Source organism: Protomyctophum bolini (assembly GCF_963924005.1).
Source record: "Protomyctophum bolini genome assembly, chromosome: 20".
Taxonomy (NCBI): Eukaryota; Metazoa; Chordata; class Actinopteri; order Myctophiformes; family Myctophidae; genus Protomyctophum; species Protomyctophum bolini.
Genome location: NC_137881.1, coordinates 2,152,529 through 2,168,494, shown reverse-complemented (window position 1 = coordinate 2,168,494; position 15,966 = coordinate 2,152,529). Strand labels below are relative to the sequence as shown.

General features: G+C 49.4%; 1 protein-coding gene across 6 annotated transcripts in view; it reads right to left on the bottom strand.

Moving 5' to 3' along the window:
- Nucleotides 1-15,966, bottom strand: part of LOC308335516 (low-density lipoprotein receptor-related protein 1-like) — a 209,572-nt gene that overhangs the window by 54,527 nt on the left and 139,079 nt on the right. For all 6 annotated transcript variants that reach the window (XR_013966027.1, XM_080792562.1, XM_080792563.1 and 3 more), the window contains 10 exons: nucleotides 15,444-15,569; nucleotides 10,827-10,955; nucleotides 8,340-8,459; nucleotides 7,302-7,415; nucleotides 6,345-6,494; nucleotides 5,115-5,237; nucleotides 3,568-3,684; nucleotides 2,550-2,678; nucleotides 1,990-2,112; nucleotides 1,073-1,213 (listed from right to left, as the gene is read on the bottom strand). Coding sequence is in view for 5 of the 6 variants with exons in the window: in XM_080792562.1 (XP_080648688.1) it covers nucleotides 1,073-1,213; nucleotides 1,990-2,112; nucleotides 2,550-2,678; nucleotides 3,568-3,684; nucleotides 5,115-5,237; nucleotides 6,345-6,494; nucleotides 7,302-7,415; nucleotides 8,340-8,459; nucleotides 10,827-10,955; nucleotides 15,444-15,569 (1,272 nt within the window). In the remaining variant the exon portion in view is untranslated. The remainder of the gene's footprint in view (nucleotides 1-1,072; nucleotides 1,214-1,989; nucleotides 2,113-2,549; nucleotides 2,679-3,567; nucleotides 3,685-5,114; nucleotides 5,238-6,344; nucleotides 6,495-7,301; nucleotides 7,416-8,339; nucleotides 8,460-10,826; nucleotides 10,956-15,443; nucleotides 15,570-15,966) is intronic.

Sequence of the window (15,966 nt, the reverse complement as noted above, 5' to 3'; positions counted from 1 at the left end):
TGCCCCTCTAAATGTCTGTGCACGCCACTGTCCTGCCCCTCTAAATGTCTGTGCACGCCACTGTCCTGCCCCTCTAAATGTCTGTGCACGCCACTGTCCTGCCCCTCTAAATGTCTGTGCACGCCACTGTCCTGCCCCTCTAAATGTCTGTGCACGCCACTGTCCTGCCCCTCTAAATGTCTGTGCACGCCACTGTCCTGCCCCTCTAAATGTCTGTGCACGCCACTGTCCTGCCCCTCTAAATGTCTGTGCACGCCACTGTCCTGCCCCTCTAAATGTCTGTGCACGCCACTGTCCTGCTGCCCCTCTAAATGTCTGTGCACGCCACTGTCCTGCCCCTCTAAATGTCTGTGCACGCCACTGTCCTGCCCCTCTAAATGTCTGTGCACGCCACTGTCCTGCTGCCCCTCTAAATGTCTGTGCACGCCACTGTCCTGCCCCTCTAAATGTCTGTGCACGCCACTGTCCTGCCCCCTCTAAATGTCTGTGCACGCCACTGTCCTGCCCCTCTAAATGTCTGTGCACGCCACTGTCCTGCCCCTCTAAATGTCTGTGCACGCCACTGTCCTGCCCCTCTAAATGTCTGTGCACGCCACTGTCCTGCCCCTCTAAATGTCTGTGCACGCCACTGTCCTGCTGCCCCTCTAAATGTCTGTGCACGCCACTGTCCTGCCCCTCTAAATGTCTGTGCACGCCACTGTCCTGCCCCTCTAAATGTCTGTGCACGCCACTGTCCTGCCCCCTCTAAATGTCTGTGCACGCCACTGTCCTGCTGCCCCTCTAAATGTCTGTGCACGCCACTGTCCTGCCCCTCTAAATGTCTGTGCACGCCACTGTCCTGCCCCTCTAAATGTCTGTGCACGCCACTGTCCTGCCCCTCTAAATGTCTGTGCACGCCACTGTCCTGCCCCTCTAAATGTCTGCACGCCACTGTAAAGAATTGTTTTTGCTCAAGTGTTTAGACACCTGTTGTAGGACAGGTGTCAAGAGGTGCAGCTATAGCTTGTGTGTAACATGCGTGTGTGTGTGTGTGCGTGTGTGTGTGTGCGTTGCGTGCGTGCTCGCGTGTCACCTGGGCCGGTGCAGCGTGGGTTCTTGGGGGCCTCGTCTGATTGGTCGTGACAGTCGACGTCTCCGTCACACTCCCACGCTCTCTGGACCAGGCAGCGGCCGTTGGCGCAGCGGAACTCGCTGGGACCACATGTCGGGTACTCTGGTACGGTCGGAGAACCAAAACACACGAGCGTTATCGCTGCGTTCACACTCACAGCTACACAGAGTTAACACTGCGTTCACACTCACAGCTACACAGAGTTAACACTGCGTTCACACTCACAGCTACACAGAGTTAACACTGCGTTCACACTCACAGCTACACAGAGTTAACACTGCGTTCACACTCACAGCTACACAGAGTTAACACTGCGTTCACACTCACAGCTACACAGAGTTAACACTGCGTTCACACTCACAGCTACACAGAGTTAACACTGCGTTCACACTCACAGCTACACAGAGTTAACACTGCGTTCACACTCACAGCTACACAGAGTTAACACTGCGTTCACACTCACAGCTACACAGAGTTAACACTGCGTTCACACTCACAGCTACACAGAGTTAACACTGCGTTCACACTCACAGCTACACAGATACAGAGTGAACGCTGCGTTCACACTCACAGCTACACAGATACAGGCTACCATTCATTGTCAATGGAAGCCCACAGCGAGCTTGTAGATCTGCTATTTATTGTAAAATCGTGAAAATGAACGCACATCTTTGAATATAAATTATTTCAGAGCGAACATTTTTAACTAAAATCTTTGCTTCTGGGTGGGGGGGGGGGTCCCTGGAACAACATATTTTCTGATGGGGGTCGTGGCCATAAAGTCTCTCTAAAACTAACCACACTATATGGACTCTAAAGAAGCTCTCAGTAACAATCACCACACTCTATGGACTCTAAACAACATCTCTAAAACTCACCACACTCCATAGACTCGTCCGACCCGTCGGTACAGTCTCTGTCGTGGTCACACACAAAGTGTTTGGGGATGCACTGTCGGTTCTGACACATGAACTCGTTGCTGTCGCACGTGTTGTTGAACACTGAAAAAACACACACACACACACACACACACACACACACACACACACATGGGAGAGGTATATTTATTTAGGGAGTAAGCCTTGTCAAGCCATGAGGCCCTCCTGTTTCTGTAGCCATGGGCCCTCCTAATCTTTTCAACATGGCCTGCCTCTCCTCTCCTCTCCTCTCCTCTCCTCTCCTCTCCTCTCCTCTCCTCTCCTCTCCTCTCCTCTCCCCTCCCCTCCCCTCCCCTCCTCCTCTCCTCTCCTCTCCTCTCCTCTCCTCTCCTCTCCTCTCCTCTCCCCTCCCCTCCCCTCCCCTCCCCTCCCCTCCCCTCCCCTCCCCTCCCCTCCCCTCCCCTCTCCTCTCCTCTCCCCTCCCCTCCCCTCCCCCTCCCCTCCCCTCCCCTCCCCTCTCCTCTCCTCTCCTCTCCTCTCCTCTCCTCTCCTCTCCTCACCACAGCCAGCCTTGACGCTCTCGTCGGAGCCGTCGGGACAGTCTTTGTCTCCGTCACATTTCCAGCGCAGAGGAACGCACACGTGGGAGCCGGGGCACTGGAACGCCTCGGGGCTGCACGTCTTCGCCTCTGGAACACAGACGGAAAGAGGGTTTAACGTTGTTGTCGTTGTTGTTGTTGTTGTTGATGAATGATGGGGTTCATTGATTGTCCAGAGTGTGATTATTATTTGGTTTGGTCAATTTGAAACGCTCCACAGAAATGGTTAAGAGGATTTGACAACTATGTAAACAGTCCCAAGACACTTTGACACTTTGGTTTCTCAATTGCTTAGGAGAAAGGATCGAGGGACACTCGCACACCGCCACTTGTCAGGTCCAAGAGTATTTCTTTAGTTATTTTTCTTGCGACCTTCCTCATGCCATAAAACTGGATTTGACTCTTGCTAAGTCTATAATTAAGCAATATTACACGAGAGAGGGTGTTGTTTAACGTGATTATTGACACGACAGGGATGCGGTCGGGAACGAGACTTAAACCTTAGGCCCTTAAAACAAAGAAAATCGCTGAAAGAATATATTTTTTTAATGACAGATGTAGTCACTACGACCACAAATGTCCAAAGAAACTAGCTAGCCTAGCCACCGACTTTGCTATAGCGCTCTGGGAGAACAGAGCAGCTGAATTCTTTGTTTTGATTAGGTGGAGAAATAGTTTCAACCAATCAGATTGCTTCCTCTTAACGACCTGTTGTAGAATTGCATGTAAAGCCTGATATATACTCAGCACACCAACCATAGCTGACCTACAAGCTCACACAAACGCGTTGCATCGCGTTTTATCGCGGCACGTGCGCTGGTGACGGAGTGACATTCGGACGCAACGCTATTCAGACGACGTGGCGTGTGCGTGCAGTAAAGGTGGCCGTAGTACACTAGCCGATAATCGCTGGGGGGTCGAGCGGGCGGACGGACGGACGGACGGACGGGCGGACGGACGGACGGGCGGAAGGACTCACTGCACTTGCTGTCCTCGTCGGTGCCGTCTCCACAGTCGTCGGCTCCGTCACAGACCCAACGGCTGGTGATGCAGCGATGGTTCCCACACTCAAACTGAGACGCACTGCAGAACTTATCTATGGGAGAGAGAGAGAGACACTGAGCAGGACTTATCTATGGGGGAGAGAGAGACAGAGAGACACTGAGCAGGACTTATCTATGAGAGAGAGAGAGAGAGAGAGAGAGAGACACTGAGCAGGACTTATCTATGAGAGAGAGAGAGAGAGAGAGAGACACTGAGCAGGACTTATCTATGGGGGAGAGAGAGACAGAGAGACACTGAGCAGGACTTATCTATGAGAGAGAGAGAGAGAGAGAGAGAGAGAGAGAGAGAGAGAGACACTGAGCAGGACTTATCTATGAGAGAGAGAGAGAGAGAGAGAGAGACACTGAGCAGGACTTATCTATGGGAGAGAGAGACAGAGAGACACTGAGCAGGACTTATCTATGGGAGAGGGAGAGAGAGAGACACTGAGCAGGACTTATCTATGGGAGAGAGAGAGACACTGAGCAGGACTTATCTATGGGAGAGAGAGAGACACTGAGCAGGACTTATCTATGGGGGAGAGAGAGACACTGAGCAGGACTTATCTATGGGGGAGAGAGAGAGAGAGAGACACTGAGCAGGACTTATCTATGGGAGAGAGAGAGACACTGAGCAGGACTTATCTATGGGGGAGAGAGAGACACTGAGCAGGACTTATCTATGGGGGAGAGAGAGAGAGAGAGACACTGAGCAGGACTTATCTATGGGAGAGAGAGAGACACTGAGCAGGACTTATCTATGGGAGAGAGAGAGACACTGAGCAGGACTTATCTATGGGAGAGAGAGAGACACTGAGCAGGACTTATCTATGGGAGAGAGAGAGACACTGAGCAGGACTTATCTATGGGGGAGAGAGAGACACTGAGCAGGACTTATCTATGGGAGAGAGAGAGACACTGAGCAGGACTTATCTATGGGAGAGAGAGAGACACTGAGCAGGACTTATCTATGGGAGAGAGAGAGACACTGAGCAGGACTTATCTATGGGGGAGAGAGAGACACTGAGCAGGACTTATCTATGGGGAGAGAGAGAGAGAGAGAGACACTGAGCAGGACTTATCTATGGGGGAGAGAGAGAGAGAGAGACACTGAGCAGGACTTATCTATGGGGGAGAGAGAGAGAGAGAGACACTGAGCAGGACTTATCTATGGGGGAGAGAGAGAGAGAGAGAGAGACAGAGAGAGAGAGAGAGAGAGAGAGAGAGAGAGACACTGAGCAGAACTTATCTATGGGAGAGAGAGAGACAGAGAGAGAGAGACACTGAGCAGGACTTATCTATGGGAGGGAGAGAGAGAGAGAGAGAGAGAGAGAGAGAGAGAGAGACTGAGCAGGACTTATCTATGGGAGAGAGAGAGAGAGAGAGAGAGAGAGAGAGAGAGAGAGAGAGAGACACTGAGCAGGACTTATCTATGAGAGAGAGAGAGAGAGAGAGAGAGAGAGAGAGAGAGAGAGACACTGACCACAGCTGGCCTCGTCCGCCCCGTCCTCACAGTCGTTCTCCTTGTCACAGGTCCAGCTCATGGGGATGCAGCGTCCCGACGGACAGGCGAAGAACGGACTGGGACACTTTGTCTTTGTACTTCCTGTTGGGAAGGAGACGGACCTTAAGAGCATTATATTAACAGTTTGACTGTTTTAAACGCGTAACCCGCATTTTAATCATTATATAATAATTCAGCGTATGCTCTAAAGGTAATACAACAATCTGCAGAGATTGTTGTATTACCTTTAGAGCATACGCTGAATTATCTGGGCTTTTAATCCGCGAAAATCCAGCGAAAAAAAGGTCCCTCGGTTTGTTGTGATCCGATCGCACCATCCACCATCTTGGTACACCCGGAAGACGCAGCACAGGACCCGTCTCCATGAGGCGTTGGTTGTACCCCATTCATTTGCATTGGCCTCAATTTCCCAGAAGCCCTAGCAGCACCACAGCATGTGACGATTTCCGGTTTCGTCATCAAAACGAAACCATCTAGTCTCTATCTCTCCGCGGCGAAGACGGAGTTTATTTTTATTTATTACAATACGGCGGATTAAACACATAAAACAGAAGGCGGGTACGCAGCGACAGTAACCTGGAGTATACCATTCCTGGCAGTAAAACTGTTTTAACCCATTCTGACCGGGAACCCGTTTTGGTGTTAGCATCATGTTATGCTTTAGCTATTGAAAAATAGCAGATCTACAAGCTCATAGCGCGCCACCGAGTGGCGCGCTACGAGCTTGTAGGTCTGCTATTTTTGAAAAATCAAAGAACGACTGACATTTTTTAAAATCTGATCTCAGGTCAGAATGGGTTAATCAGACCAGTGTGTGTCCAGTGGAAACCTCGTATGAATCTGATCTCAGGTCAGAATGGGTTAATAGAGACGGCACTCCGTCGAAGTGTCCTTGAGCAAGACTCTGAATCCTGACGTGCAGGTTGGTGCCGCCATCGTTGTGTGAAAGTCCCCACAATAGATCTACCAGACCTACCTGGACAGTTCCTCTCGTCCGACCAGTCCCCACAGCAGATCTACCAGACCTACCTGGACAGTTCCTCTCGTCCGACCAGTCCCCACAGCAGATCTACCAGACCTACCTGGACAGTTCCTCTCGTCCGACCAGTCCCCACAGCAGATCTACCAGACCTACCTGGACAGTTCCTCTCGTCCGACCAGTCCCCACAGCAGATCTACCAGACCTACCTGGACAGTTCCTCTCGTCCGACCAGTCCCCACAGTCGTTGGCGCGGTCACACCTCCAGGAGGGGGCGTAGCAGAGCGTGGTGAACTCACACTTCTGGAACGTCACGCCCTTCACGCCCAGACGGAAGTAGCTGGAGCAGTCTGTGGCCGCTGTGGAGGACACACACGCACGCACGCACGCACACACACACACACACACACACACACACACACACACACACACACACACACACACACACACACACACACACACACACACACACACACACACACACACACACACACACACACACACACACACACACACACACACACACACACACACACACACACACACACACACAGGGAGAGGGGTGGACTTCAATTGAATATTCCTTGAGAAGACATGCCCTCTATTAGTCAACTAAAGTGTTTTTCTACGTGTTGGTTTGTTTATTATTGTAATATTATTGTCATTATTGTCAAAAATAGTAGTGAAAACTGGTCAAAAATATTCGGCAGAAAATGGCAAAATAAATAGGCAGAAAATATATCACCGAATAGTGCATGGAATTATTCCAGCAATGAATGCATTCAAAAGAGCTGGATAAATGTTTTATGGACCCATACTAGTGATTATTATTATTTAAGTTAAGTTTTGCCATAACCATAAATCAGGTAGCTTTAAGGTACGGCCATGACAGCAATGGTAGGAAAAATATATATATTATATTAATCATATTCGGATATTCGGTTTTCGGCCAAGAATTTCCCTTTTGGTGCATCCCTAAAAAAGAGTTTAAAAAAACAACAAAATTAAAAAAAATGTACGTAATTTATTCTAATTGTTGTTATTTCAATTTACGAGCTGTATTTGCTTCCCGCGTTCACGTGTCTTACTTGTAATAACATGGTGATAACAACATGGTTATAATAACCATGGTTATTCTAATAACCGTGGTTATTCTAATAACCTACAGCAGTTCATCTCGTCGCTGGCGTCCTGGCAGTCCACCTTCTGGTTACACTTGCTGGTGTTGGAGATGCAGCCTCCGTCTCTGCACTGGAACTGTTCCTCTGAGCACCGGGACGCTGAAACACAGAGAAATGAACCGTTCTGCTGAGCATACGAGTGCCAGTAGTACAGCAGACTAGTTAACTAACTAACTAAGTAACTAACTATCTTTTTTTTTTTTATATATTTTTTATCCCACAATTTTGTAACCCATTTTTCACCCCTGTGTCAATCATCTAATGTGATCCTGGGCTCTACACACCCTCCGCCAACCTAGTCCCCATATATGGGGGACAAGGGGAGACCAACCTAGTCCCCATATATGGGGGACAAGGGGAGAGCAACCTAGTCCCCATATATGGGGGACAAGGGGAGAGCAACCTAGTCCCCATATATGGGGGACAAGGGGAGAGCAACCTAGTCCCCATATATGGGGGACAAGGGGAGACCAACCCAACCTAGTCCCCATATATGGGGGACAAGGGGAGACCAACCTAGTCCCCATATATGGGGGACAAGGGGAGACCAACCTAGTCCCCATATATGGGGGACAAGGGGAGAGCAACGGACTTGAACTCATGCTTCCTTCATGCCTGAGTGTCCAAGTTGCTCCTTTACACCTGACAGGGGGGGAGTTTCCCTGGTTGGACGTAGCGCGTGGAAGGAACACGTTATTCCAACCAGTTCCTTTCCCCTCCATCAGGCGCCCCGGCTGGCCAGGGGGAGGCAGTTTAGAGACCAGGATTACTGCATGTTTTTTGTGAGGGTACCTACCCTAGGGGACACGGGGAGAACATGTGAGGGTACCTACTCTAGGGGACACGGGGAGAACATGCAAACTCCACACAGAAAGGCCCTTTCGCCAACCCCCGCCTTCGGGTATGGGCACTGATGACGCGGAGGAGGAAACACGCCGCCAGCACCCACAGCGTCCCGAGCGGGAATCGAACCCAGGACCTTACTAACTAACTATCCAACTAAGTCCAGAAGGTCAGACTCACCGTTGCAGAAGAGTTCGTCCGAGTTGTCCCCGCAGTCGTCCAGTCCGTTGCACCAGGAGCTGTGAGTCACGCAGCGAGCGTTCACACAGCGGCGGTGGCCCTTCTTACACTCCCTGTTGGCTGGTTGGGACCATGTGGTACGCACACACACACACACACACACACACACAAAGGCACGCGCACACGCACGCACACACACACACACACACACACACACACACACACACAGGCACGCGCGCACGCACGCACACACACACACACACACAGAGGCACGCACGCACGCACGCACACACACACACACACACACACACAGAGGCACGCGCGCACGCACGCACACACACACACACACACACAGAGGCACGCGCGCACGCACGCACACACACACACACACACACACACACACACACACACACACACACACACACACACACACACACACACACACACACACACACACACACACACACACACACACACACACACACACACACACACACACACACACACACACACACACACACACACACACACACACACACAGGCACGCACGCACACACACACACACACACACACACACGCACGCACGCACGCACGCACACACACACACACACACACACACACACACACACACACACACACACACACACAGAGGCACGCACACACGCACAGACACAGACACACACACACATACACAGGGAATAATACAATTACTAAACGTCAAAATAGCAACATTTTACATGAATAAATGTCAGGCAGCGATTAAGGCGCCTAATAATTCATTTTCAATGACACCTGCAGTTTTTTTTTCTCTCTCTCTGTACGTGCGGAGAAGTCGAGGAGGCGACAATGAACAAAGTTAGTCAAAAATGAACTATCAGAACTCACCGCAGTACGACTGCTTCTCACCAGACTATCAGAACTCACCGCAGTAGTTCTGCTTCTCACCAGACTATCAGAACTCACCGCAGTACGACTGCTTCTCTCCAGACTATCAGAACTCACCGCAGTAGTTCTGCTTCTCACCAGACTATCAGAACTCACCGCAGTACGACTGCTTCTCACCAGACTATCAGAACTCACCGCAGTAGTTCTGCTTCTCACCAGACTATCAGAACTCACCGCAGTACGACTGCTTCTCACCAGACTATCAGAACTCACCGCAGTACGACTGCTTCTCACCAGACTATCAGAACTCACCGCAGTACGACTGCTTCTCTCCAGACTATCAGAACTCACTGCAGTACGACTGCTTCTCACCAGACTATCAGAACTCACCGCAGTACGACTGCTTCTCTCCAGACTATCAGAACTCACTGCAGTACGACTGCTTCTCACCAGACTATCAGAACTCACCGCAGTACGACTGCTTCTCACCAGACTATCAGAACTCACTGCAGTACGACTGCTTCTCACCAGACTATCAGAACTCACCGCAGTACGACTGCTTCTCACCAGACTATCAGAACTCACCGCAGTACGACTGCTTCTCTCCAGACTATCAGAACTCACTGCAGTACGACTGCTTCTCACCAGACTATCAGAACTCACTGCAGTACGACTGCTTCTCACCAGACTATCAGAACTCACTGCAGTACGACTGCTTCTCACCAGACTATCAGAACTCACTGCAGTACGACTGCTTCTCACCAGACTATCAGAACTCACCGCAGTACGACTGCTTCTCTCCAGACTATCAGAACTCACTGCAGTACGACTGCTTCTCACCAGACTATCAGAACTCACTGCAGTACGACTGCTTCTCGTCAGACTATCAGAACTCACCGCAGTAGTTCTGCTTCTCGTCAGACTATCAGAACTCACCGCAGTAGTTCTGCTTCTCATCAGACTATCAGAACTCACCGCAGTAGTTCTGCTTCTCATCAGACTATCAGAACTCACCGCAGTACGACTGCTTCTCACCAGACTATCAGAACTCACCGCAGTAGTTCTGCTTCTCACCAGACTATCAGAACTCACCGCAGTACGACTGCTTCTCACCAGACTATCAGAACTCACCGCAGTACGACTGCTTCTCACCAGACTATCAGAACTCACCGCAGTACGACTGCTTCTCACCAGACTATCAGAACTCACCGCAGTAGTTCTGCCTCTATCAGAACTCACCGCAGTAGTTCTGCCTCTATCAGAACTCACCGCAGTAGTTCTGCTTCTCGTCAGACTATCAGAACTCACCGCAGTAGTTCTGCTTCTCGTCAGACTATCAGAACTCACCGCAGTAGTTCTGCCTCTATCAGAACTCACCGCAGTAGTTCTGCTTCTCGTCAGACTATCAGAACTCACCGCAGTAGTTCTGCTTCTCGTCAGACTATCAGAACTCACCGCAGTAGTTCTGCTTCTCGTCAGACTATCAGAACTCACCGCAGTAGTTCTGCTTCTCATCAGACTATCAGAACTCACCGCAGTAGTTCTGCCTCTATCAGAACTCACCGCAGTAGTTCTGCTTCTCGTCAGACTATCAGAACTCACCGCAGTAGTTCTGCTTCTCGTCAGACTTGTCCTTGCAGTGAGCCATGCCGTCACACGTCAGAGTGTAGTTCACACAGTCTCCGTTTCCACACTCAAACTCGTCGATGCTGCTGCACGTGGAGTTCAGAGCTGAAACGTGAAACATAAAACACACACACAGTCATGTGGAGTTCAGAGCTGAAACGTGACATAAAACACACACAGTCATGTGGAGTTCAGAGCTGAAACGTGACATAAAACACACACAGTCATGTGGAGTTCAGAGCTGAAACAAGAAATATAAAACACACACAGTCATGTGGAGTTCAGAGCTGAAACATGACATAAAACACACACACACAGTCATGTGGAGTTCAGAGCTGAAACATGACATAAAACACACACACACAGTCATGTGGAGTTCAGAGCTGAAACATGACATAAAACACACACAGTCATGTGGAGTTCACAGCTGAAACATGACATAAAACACACACAGTCATGTGGAGTTCAGAGCTGAAACATGAAATATAAAACACACACAGTCATGTGGAGTTCAGAGCTGAAACATGAAACATAAAACACACACAGTCATGTGGAGTTCAGAGCTGAAACATGAAATATAAAACACACACAGTCATGTGGAGTTCAGAGCTGAAACATGAAATATAAAACACACACAGTCATGTGGAGTTCAGAGCTGAAACATGAAATATAAAACACACACAGTCATGTGGAGTTCAGAGCTGAAACATGAAATATAAAACACACACAGTCATGTGGAGTTCAGAGCTGAAACATGAAATATAAAACACACACAGTCATGTGGAGTTCAGAGCTGAAACGTGAAACATAAAACACACACACTCATGTGGAGTTCAGAGCTGAAACATGACATAAAACACACACAGTCATGTGGAGTTCAGAGCTGAAACATGAAATATAAAACACACACAGTCATGTGGAGTTCAGAGCTGAAATATAAAACACACACAGTCATGTGGAGTTCAGTGCTGAAACATGAAATATAAAACACACACAGTCATGTGGAGTTCAGAGCTGAAACATGAAACATAAAACACACACACTCATGTGGAGTTCAGAGCTGAAACATGACATAAAACACACACAGTCATGTGGAGTTCAGAGCTGAAACATGAAATATAAAACACACACAGTCATGTGGAGTTCAGAGCTGAAATATAAAACACACACAGTCATGTGGAGTTCAGAGCTGAAACATGGAATATAAAACACACACACACACACACACACACACACACACACACACACACACACACACACACACACACACACACACACACACACACACACACACACACACACACACACACACACACACACACACACACACACACACACACAGTCATGTGGAGTTCAGAGCTGAAACACAACGCAACGTGTTCAATTTACAAATTTAGGCATTTATATCAGACGCTCTTAATCCAGAGCAATTTACAGTAAGCATTATGGACCCCGGGCACGGTGGGAAGGGGCCCTACAGTATGTCCGGGGCCCGGGCACAGTGGGCAGGGGCCCTACAGTATGTCTGGACCCCGGGCACAGTGGGCAGGGGCCCTACAGTATGTCTGGACCCCGGGCACAGTGGGCAGGAGCCCTACAGTATGTCCGGGGCCCGGGCACAGTGGGCAGGGGCCCTACAGTATGTCTGGACCCCGGGCACAGTGGGCAGGGGCCCTACAGTATGTCCAGAGCACGGGCAGACCAGGCCTTTTTGTGGCGGTTCCGGACAACCGTGGGTCCGACCGACTCGGCACCGTTTCCGACCAACTCGAAGTCGGTGGGGCAAACGGTTCTCGGATTACGTGGATTACATTTACACACAGACTAGTCTCACGTTACCAGACTGTTACCCAGACTCTCGCAATTTCCAAATGCTTCCGTCATACAGTCTGGAGCAACAGAAGCTCTGATCATGAGTAAAATATAAATGCTTCCGTCGTACAGTCTGGAGCAACGGAAGCTCTGATCATGAGTAACATATAAATGCTTCCATCATACAGTCTGGAGCAACGGAAGCTCTGATCATGAGTCAAATATAAATGCTTCCATCATACAGTCTGGAGCAACGGAAGCTCTGATCATGAGTCAAATATAAATGCTTCCGTCGTACAGTCTGGAGCAACGGAAGCTCTGATCATGAGTAAAATATAAATGCTTCCGTCGTACAGTCTGGAGCAACGGAAGCTCTGATCATGAGTAAAATATAAATGCTTCCGTCGTACAGTCTGGAGCAACAGAAGCTCTGATCATGAGTCAAATATAAATGCTTCCGTCGTACAGTCTGGAGCAACGGAAGCTCTGATCATGAGTAAAATATAAATGCTTCCGTCGTACAGTCTGGAGCAACGGAAGCTCTGATCATGAGTCAAATATAAATGCTTCCGTCATACAGTCTGGAGCAACGGAAGCTCTGATCATGAGTCAAATATAAATGCTTCCGTCGTACAGTCTGGAGCAACGGAAGCTCTGATCATGAGTAAAATATAAATGCTTCCGTCGTACAGTCTGGAGCAACGGAAGCTCTGATCATGAGTAAAATATAAATGCTTCCGTCGTACAGTCTGGAGCAACGGAAGCTCTGATCACGAGTAAAATATAAATGCTTCCGTCGTACAGTCTGGAGCAACGGAAGCTCTGATCACGAGTAAAATATAAATGCTTCCGTCGCACAGTCTGGAGCAACGGAAGCTCTGATCATGAGTAAAATATAAATGCTTCCGTCGTACAGTCTGGAGCAACGGAAGCTCTGATCATGAGTAAAATATAAATGCTTCCGTCGTACAGTCTGGAGCAACGGAAGAGCCGTCATGAGTCAAATAATATAACTCGTCTTTACGAGTCGCGCACATTTATTCTCACATGAATAGAAATCATCTAAAGCATATTATATAGCTCGCTGCTTAGCGTACTGTAAATGTCAGCTTCCTTTACTCAGCTCATGGGGGCTGTAGTTCCAGACCGTTACTCAGCTCATGGGGGCTGTAGTTCCAGACCGTTACTCAGCTCATGGGGGGCTGTAGTCCCAGACCGTTACTCAGCTCATGGGGGCTGTAGTTCCAGACCGTTACTCAGCTCATGGGGGCTGTAGTCCCAGACCGTTACTCAGCTCATGGGGGCTGTAGTCCCAGACCGTTACTCAGCTCATGGGGGCTGTAGTCCCAGACCGTTACTCAGCTCATGGGGGCTGTAGTTCCAGACCGTTACTCAGCTCATGGGGGCTGTAGTCCCAGACCGTTACTCAGCTCATGGGGGCTGTAGTTCCAGACCGTTACTCAGCTCATAGGGGCTGTAGTCCCAGACCGTTACTCAGCTCATGGGGGGCTGTAGTCCCAGACCGTTACTCAGCTCATGGGGGCTGTAGTTCCAGACCGTTACTCAGCTCATGGGGGCTGTAGTTCCAGACCGTTACTCAGCTCATGGGGGCTGTAGTTCCAGACCGTTACTCAGCTCATGGCTGTAGTTCCAGACCGTTACTCAGCTCATGGGGGCTGTAGTCCCAGACCGTTACTCAGCTCATGGGGGCTGTAGTTCCAGACCGTTACTCAGCTCATGGGGGCTGTAGTCCCAGACCGTTACTCAGCTCATGGGGGCTGTAGTTCCAGACCGTTACTCAGCTCATGGGGGCTGTAGTCCCAGACCGTTACTCAGCTCATGGGGGCTGTAGTCCCAGACCGTTACTCAGCTCATGGGGGCTGTAGTCCCAGACCGTTACTCAGCTCATGGGGGCTGTAGTTCCAGACCGTTACTCAGCTCATGGGGGCTGTAGTCCCAGACCGTTACTCAGCTCATGGGGGCTGTAGTCCCAGACCGTTACTCAGCTCATGGGGGCTGTAGTCCCAGACCGTTACTCAGCTCATGGGGGCTGTAGTTCCAGACTCTATATATATATATAGCATTCGGAGATTGTTGAATAGTTGTCTGGCTAGGCGAGACTACACACAGACAGAGATCTATAGATTATTATTATTATTATTATTACTTGCGCAAGCAGAGCGCGCAAGTAATAATTTCACTCGGCCTCTTCAAAGTGACAGCCGTCTTTTTCAACCGTTTTTATGTGTATGCAAATCTGTGCCTGGTTTGCTGGGACAGATTACACAGATGACCATTTCTCTTACGTCATCACTGAGAGCTAGTCATACATATACACACCATGTACTCTGGTCCCAGCTCTCAACGATGACGTAATGTGTAATCTGGTCCCAGCAAACCAGGCACAGATTTGCATACACATAAAAACGGTTGAAAAAGACGGCTGTCACTTTTCGGCACCAAGTAACCACAGTATACTGCTAATCAAATTACAACTACGATCTATATGTAGTTGTAATTTGAAATTTGTAATTTGTAAATCTGTGCCTGGTTTGCTGGGACCGTCTTTTTCTGTAAAAAAGTAGGTAGGTAGCAAATAGTTACACCTAATGATTATACATTTCAAACGTTCCTTCACAGAGATACTGAGATGTAACAGTTTACAGCGGTCGAAAGTACTTGCGCGCTCTGCTTGCACACTAGTAGGCCATATGGCCTACTAGTGTGCAACAAGCAAGTATGCACTCGGCAGAGTGCAGTTCTAGTTATTATTATTATTACCGATGCAGGTGTTGTCTTCCAGGAGCTTACGGTCGCCCCGGCAGCTACAGTTGACCCTCCCCTCAGAGGTCAGCAGACAGAGGTCCTGACAGCCCCCGTTGTTCACCCGACACATGGAGAACTCACCTGGAGGGGACGAGACGCACGCACGCACACACACACACGCAACACACACACACACACACACACACGCAACACACACGCACACACACACACGCACACACACACACGCACACGCACACGCACACGCACACACACACACACACACGCACACACACACGCACACGCACACGCAACACACACACACACACACACACACACACACACACACTCACACACACACACGCACACACACAACACATTAGATTTCACATGAAACCATTAATTTGGTGATGCTTTTTGCATGTTTATTATTATTTATTGGCAATGAAAAAGATCTGCGTCGTTTAAAAGAAATCACACCCCTGTGAACTGAGTGGTGCAACTCCCCTCTCTCCCCCCCCCCCCCCCCCTCCTCTCTATC